This window comes from Solenopsis invicta, chromosome 12 (genome assembly GCF_016802725.1).
Source record: "Solenopsis invicta isolate M01_SB chromosome 12, UNIL_Sinv_3.0, whole genome shotgun sequence".
Taxonomy (NCBI): domain Eukaryota; kingdom Metazoa; phylum Arthropoda; class Insecta; order Hymenoptera; family Formicidae; genus Solenopsis; species Solenopsis invicta.
The window spans coordinates 6,630,549-6,637,627 of NC_052675.1; the positions used below are offsets into that span (position 1 = coordinate 6,630,549).

The 7,079-nt window shown below is 34.7% G+C and overlaps 2 protein-coding genes across 2 annotated transcripts; one reads left to right on the forward strand and one right to left on the reverse strand.

Annotated features, from left to right (window-relative positions):
* Positions 1-855: 855 nt before the first annotated feature.
* On the forward strand, positions 856-2,618 carry LOC120356803 (putative nuclease HARBI1). The gene is made up of 3 exons (XM_039455924.1): positions 856-1,011; positions 1,374-1,625; positions 1,693-2,618. Exons 2-3 carry the CDS (start codon positions 1,447-1,449, stop codon positions 2,528-2,530), a joined length of 1,017 nt encoding a protein of 338 aa, XP_039311858.1. The 5' UTR covers positions 856-1,011; positions 1,374-1,446; the 3' UTR covers positions 2,531-2,618.
* Positions 2,619-3,126: 508 nt separating this feature from the next.
* LOC105194400 lies at positions 3,127-4,355 on the reverse strand. Its single transcript, XM_011159284.3, has 2 exons — positions 3,994-4,355; positions 3,127-3,857 (listed from the first exon to the last, which is right to left on the reverse strand). Exons 1-2 carry the CDS (start codon positions 4,190-4,192, stop codon positions 3,577-3,579), a joined length of 480 nt encoding a protein of 159 aa, XP_011157586.3. The 5' UTR covers positions 4,193-4,355; the 3' UTR covers positions 3,127-3,576.
* Between the last annotated feature and the right edge of the window lie 2,724 nt (positions 4,356-7,079).

Below are 7,079 nucleotides of genomic sequence, written 5' to 3' on the forward strand. Positions count from 1 at the left end.
CACATCCAGGATAAATATAATTTAGAAATTATTATTTTTTGTTAATAATTTGCTTATTAAAATAAAATATAATTTCTTAAATTGTAAAAACAATTATCACTGTTATAGTATTTAATATTTTGTAATAAATACTTATAAATTTAAAATGATTTTTTGACTGCTTTCACGCATTTATGGTCATTTTTCCGCATCATGTGAACAGTGCACTGAAATCATGCGTAATGCGTATTGCATCATTGCTTCAAAACTTTATCTTGACAGCTGTACTCGCACATTTTTATTTAATTATTAGTTTGTATCCACAAGTTTATAATTAATTTTTATTATGGATAAAAAGTTAAAAATGGTGACTGAATCTATTACACATTTATTGCAAATATACTTGAAAACTTAATAATGTGTACTTACATTAGAATCTGTTTTATTCGTCTCAACATATTCTTTATTCGTCTATGTCATATCCATTATTTAATTAACTTAACAATAATCTAACCTTGAAATACGACGGTTTAGGACGTAATAGAACGCTATGACCGCTATGGCGCACATCAACGCACACTCTATTCCGCTCTTTTCTATCACGCAAGCTCAAAGAGCGGAATAGCGCTGATTGGTCGCTTCAATGACGCATTCTCTATTCCGCAGCTCTATTACGCATCGTGTGATTTCAGCCTAACTGCCAGTGGTGAAAAATCTGTTCCATTATTGGTACGCAGCGCACTGCGACAGCATCTAGTAACATCAATGACGTCATGAATGGTAGCCATATTGCCACTGTGACTACTGGGGTGCGTTCCGTATTAACGTCCGGACGACAACTTTTTGTCCAAAACCGTTCCGTTTACCAAGGTGTGACGTCATCAACCGCGTTCCGTTTTACAATTTCCAAACATCCGGACGACAACTTTTCGTCGAGCTCGGGAGTCCGACGAAAAACGTCTCGCATGCGCAGAACAGTGATGTATGCAATAAAGCGCGACAGTCAAATATACGAGTTACGTTTCAATATATGTATGTATGTACATACACTGCCAATACTGAAACTCTATAATAGTTCAAGTTACATATACTAGAAGTTTTTAGTACTGGCAGTGAATTTTGGTATATAGAGCCGTAGATTTGCATTGTAGGTTATGTTTATTTTCTGTCAATTTTATATTTGAATATTTATATCTCTGAGTTTATAATAATGTTACTTACTTTTAGGTAGAAATTTGACTGTGTTACTTTTTGGCAGAACCTGCTAATGGATAATTTAAAGACAGTTTGTTTAATTGCAATCAATTATTTGAGTAAATTAATATTCTATGATGGAAGCATGCCAATGATGAAGAAGATAGCGATGAAGAAATAATGGAATTGTATTTGCACAGATTAAAAATCCGCATTAATAATCCAGCAACCAAGCCTCATCGCATTGAAGGTTTTATCGAGAGGGTTGTTGATATGTCTACCGCTTCCGAATTTCAAAGTCACTTCAGAATAACGGTGACAAGTTTTCAGTGGCTCCTAAATCGAATAGCTCCTTTATTAGAAAGTGCTCGAGCAGGTGGACATCAAAGTACAGATCCAAAAAAACAATTACTCGCCTTTTTGTGGTTATTAGCAACACCGGACAGCTTTCGGTAACTAAACAAGTTATAAAAGAACGAATATTTACTTTGTAATTTAACATTTGTATATATTCTACAGGTCAGTCGGTAGTCGTTTTGATCTTGGAAAATCTACACTATCTGCTATTTTTATGCGGGTTGTGACTGCTTTAAATGAGATTTCTTCGGAAATAATATTTTGGCCAAATAGTGAGCAACGCCAACGCATAACAACATCTTTTCAAGCTTCTGCTGGAATAGAAGGCATAGTTGGTGCTATCGATGGAACATACATTCCTATTAAGGCTCCAAGTGCAAATCCGGATGTGTACATTAACAGAAAATGTTTTCATGCCCTAACTCTGCAAGTAATAAGCGATAATAATATGTTAATTCTAGATGGCTTTGCTGGTTATCCTAGCAGAGTTTCAGATATAAGGATTTTTCGAAATTCGCCAATATACGAAGATTTTATGAACTATCCAAATAATTATTTTGATGACAACCAATTTATTATTGGGGATAAAGCATATCCCGTTTTGCAGTGGTGCATACCTCCTTACATCGAGAGAAGAAATGTTACCGAAAGACAAAAACATTTCAATACTTGCCACGCTAAGTCTCGTCAAGTAATTGAACGTTGTTTTGCCCTATTATTTGGAAGATTTAGGCGATTGAAATATCTCGATATGAATCGGACAGACTTCATAGCACCAACAATAATTGCTGCATGCGTTTTACATAATGTATGCTTAAATAATCCAGAAAATCAAGAAATAAGGGACATGTTTATAGATGAAGGGCTTCAGGCAGTGATAAATAATGCTAATAATGTTAATCATGTAGTAGCTAACGATAATATAAATATACAAGAACTGGGAATTGAAGGTCACGTATTACGAGATAGGATTGCAGAAAATTTGTATCCGTTTCAATAATAAGTTTTATTTTATATCCAATGTAATAACGTTATATTTATAGTTTTGTATTTTCAATTTTTAATAAATATATACTTTTATTTGAAAATCTTATTTATTGTAAAAAAAAATCTTTGGGAATTTACAAAACATGTAATAGCTAATTAATAGAGTTTTCCTTAAAAGTAGTATCACATAAATTTCATTTTACATGTAGTATTACATCAGTTTCATTCTAAAAGTAGTATCACATAAATTGCAATATATTGTACTACAAAATATCTTGAATTTATAGTTCTTTACTACAAGCTGATTAAGAATTATTAAAAATATTTTACTCTTTTTATATTAAATTATTCATATGCTTAAATCTTGCTTAAAATAAAATATCATTAGCAGTCTTTAAAAATAATAAAATAAAATATTAAGCTTGGCACATATTATGGAATTCAGAATGGATTTCGATTGGGATTATTCCGTTTTTTCTAGAAAAGAATAGAAATTTAGGAAATAATTGAATAATTCCGATCGGAATTAATTCCAAATAGTTTTATACCCAGTCGACACACAGATTCAAAAAGAATTAAAAATTCCAACTCTAAGTTTGTAGTACATACCCTTATCAAAATAATTACTTTTTAATATTTATTAATGAATTTGCAATATTTTCTAAAATTTTTAGAGCTGCATCTTGTCGAGTCATTAACTCACTATGACGTTTTTCTTTCTGAGCTTCTCGTTCTTTAAAATTTTGTTCGTATGTACTTAGTTGCTTTTCTAATTTACTTTTTTTTCTTATTTTTAACTTGTCATTTTTCTTCGTAATTTCTTCATCGTTGCTGGATGAATTTTCTTTAGTTTCAACCGATGACGTGGAAGCATATTGAATTCCTCGTGAAGAAGATGCAACTGATACTGGCTGCACGTCAGGATCCTGTCCAAATATTTCATCCATTTCGAAGAAGTATTCAAATTTAATTGCACCTGCTCCACTGCTCTTTTGACCCATATTGTCTTTCTTTTCCAGATACTTTTGCTTCAGATATTTAAATTTGTTTTTTATTTATTTATTCAGTTGTATGCGTAGGTAACTTTTTAGCTATCATATCCCACACTTTATCCTTTTTTATTGTCGTGCTTTTAAATAAGCGCTCATGAGACTTATATAAGTCTATTAGCTCAATAATTTCATTTCGATTCCAAGAAGTTCTGCTTGGAATCAAATTTTCTTGTTCACTATCTGTAAAGTCAGATTGCAAGACCTCGGTTTGAGCACCTTGAGTTTGAATTCCTTTATTTGGAAATAATGAAGCAGCTTGGGAAGAATTAATATACATTAATATATTCTCTGTAACAATAAAACAACATTGAAATTGTTCATAAGCTTAAAAATTATATGTGAATATGAAAACGTTTCTACATAACCTATAATTTATATCACAAAAATATATGTTTACATAATGTATATAAGTAAAAATACTTACCAGGTTTTTGATTAATTAAGATATTTCCTGATGAATCTGTTATAATATTTCCGTTAGGCTCAGTTATTAGTGTGTATTCCATGTTTTTTGTATTATATAAAACGTCCAAGTGCGTCCAAAAATCGTTCTGTTTCACGGGACAACCTTGGACAACCTCAGTGTGTGACATCACACCTCGTCCGAACGAACATCCCGACATACGGAACGCACCCCTGCAGAGGCTGTGTTCCGTTTTTACTGGCAGTGCAGTAAATGTGACGTCATGACAGTACACTGTCACAACTGTTCCAATATTACTGCATTACTGCCAGCACTGCTATAGCATCGTATTTCGGAACAGCATAGTAGCCATATTGCACTGTAGCTACCTCACCTTGGAAGCTGCAGTAGTCACAGTGGCAATATGGCTACCATTCATGACGTCATTGATGTTACTAGATGCTGTCGCAGTGCGCTGCGTACCAATAACGGAACGGATTTTTCACCACTGCCAGTACTGGCAGTTAGGCTCAATGCACATAAGACGCGTCAACGCGTTACGCGTGGCGAGGTAGCCAATCATTTTAAGCTTTTATGATAAGAAATAAGAAAGCGAAAGAATGATTGGCTATTCGCCACGCGTAACGCGTTGACGCATCCTATGTGCATTGAGCCTTATATCGGAACACAGCCAGAGTAGAGTTCTATATAAAGAGAGAAGCGACATTGATGTCCGAAGCTCTGATTGGTAATCTGATTGATACTTGATTGGCTAAGCGACCAGCCATATTGTGACCACAGCTGTTTGCAGAATGATACGAATGGTGTTTGATGACGTTAAAGCGGTCCCAAAATGGCGTCGGAGGACTCAATTGGATACTGAAGGTTGTGGTGGGGGTTCGATGTCGCTTCTCTCTTTATGGCTGCGTTCCGATATACACTGCAAGTACTGAAAATCTATAGTTCACGTTACGTATACTATAGATTTTCAGTACTGGCAGTGAATTTCGGAACGCAGCCTATATAGGACTCTACTGCAGAGGGTCGATCATTGAAACTTTTTCCCTAGGGCGGAAACGTGAAAAGTGAAAATTTTACTCTTGAAGAAAAGTGAAAATTTTTACCCTTGAAGTTAATGGAGAAATTTTTTATTTTTCACCTTAGAACATATAATACTGGAAGGAGCATAGTCTCTTGAAATTGTCGTCGAATAGGTTGACAGAGATAGATAGATGATGATACTAGTTTGTAATGCGCATGACCAAGGAAACGCGGGCAAATAAATTATAGCACAAAACGGTATATGTATAAAGGTCAATAAAAAACTAATTTATGATAAAAAAAATATTGAAGTGACAAGTGACAAATTATAATTTATATTAACTGAATAAAAACGCATTCAAATGTGAATAATAATTTGTATGTTTATTTATTGGTTATCGAACAGTACAAGTTTCGTATATTTGTGCCTGATATAATTATCTTTTTCGCAAAGTTGCTTATTCGTATGATGGATTCGAATCTTTAAATATTGTTTAATAATTAATCTAATCATTTCTGTTCTGTGATTAAAAAACAGATCTTGTAAATAATTAAACTTACATGTGATATGTAGACGCCTGATCTCGTTCCTTGCAAATGTAGCAATACATTATTGTCACAATTTCGTAAAATAGTGTTCAATTCTTTCAAAGGGATTTTTTGATTACGCGTCCTAAACTCAATACAACTCAATACTTACAAAGCTCAATTGAAGGTTAGCTTAGATGCCTTGGATGGCAACCGTGCACGCATATGTATGGAGAATGCGCATTACAAGTTAGGACCATCATCTCTCCATCCTTGTCAATCTACTCTCGGACAATCAAATGCACGGGGCTGATAGGGCTATGCTCCTTCCAGTACTATATGTTTTAAGTTTTTCACGTTTCCGCCTTATGGCTCTGGCAGACCAGCGCGATTTACGACACGCGACGCGCGATTATTCAATAGACGTATGTACACCCAAGGACTTTGATTCTGTCCATGGGGAAATTTTTCAAACTGAAAAGTCGCTATCTTTCTACATACTTACAGTTTATGATTACCGTAACAGCCAATAAGCTCTAGTTGTTTCATTAATCATGAACTGCGAGTATGTAGAAAATGGTGACTTCTCAGTTTGGAAAATTTCCCCATGGACAGAATCAAAGTCCTTGGGTGTACGTCTTTTCAAAAAATTGTAAACGCCTATTGGATAATCGCGCGTCGCGTGTCGCAAATTGCGCTGGTCTGTCAGAGCCATTAGGGAAAAAGTTTCATGATCGACCCTCAGCGGGTGACACTCTTTTGGACACAGCACAATTGGACACCAACCAATCATCTTGACTTATCTAACCAAACCAACGGAAAAACTCTAGGCATTGGCCACTGTGAGTGGTGGTGTACTATCGTGCGGTGTCCAATCGTGCGCACCCCCAATATAGCTACTGCAATGGTGTTCCAAAATACGATGCTATAGCAGTGCTGGCAGTAATGCAGTAATATTGGAACAGTTGTGACAGTGTACACCCATGGAATTTGATTCTGTCCATGGGGAAATTTTCCAAACTAAGAAGTCGCTATCTTTCTACATACTTACAGTTTATGATTAACGTAACGACCAATAAGCTCTAGTCGTTACATTAATCATAAACTGCGAGTATGTAGAAAGTGGTGACTTCTCAGTTTGGAAAATTTCCCCATGGACAGAATCAAAGGGTACGTTCGTGGAGCTCACTGTCAATGCTGTAAACGCAAACGTTATTAATGTTCGCGTAGCCAATAGCGCAATAGCTATAGCAAGCTCCATGAACACCCATTAGCGCAGCGTTAGCGTTTCTTAACCTCTTTATTTTCTGAGAGAGAAAGATAAAAATAATAATGGAGCAAGGGCGAAGAAATTTAATTTTAATCGGAATAGCATTAATAGTAAGGGAGTTAGATTCTTCATCATCTGAAAGTGATGATGAAGCCTATACACCAATAATTAAACGTAGAAAGGTGTCTAGGATTCAAAATTACGTAGAGGAAATATTAAAAAAAAAATAAATAAATAAAAAATATTATTTTTTTTTTCACAAAAATAT

Bases quoted from the DNA above. Each gene is read 5' to 3' on its own strand.
- LOC105194400 (XM_011159284.3), bottom strand. From the start codon at position 4,192: ATGTCGGGATGTTCGTTCGGACGAGGTGTGATGTCACACACTGAGGTT. The intron at 3,858-3,993 runs GTAAGTATTTTT...TTATTGTTACAG, and splicing joins CTTAATTAATCAAAAACCTG to AGAATATATTAATGTATATT.
- LOC120356803 (XM_039455924.1), top strand. From the start codon at position 1,447: ATGTCTACCGCTTCCGAATTTCAAAGTCACTTCAGAATAACGGTGACA. The intron at 1,626-1,692 runs GTAACTAAACAA...TATATTCTACAG, and splicing joins GCAACACCGGACAGCTTTCG to GTCAGTCGGTAGTCGTTTTG.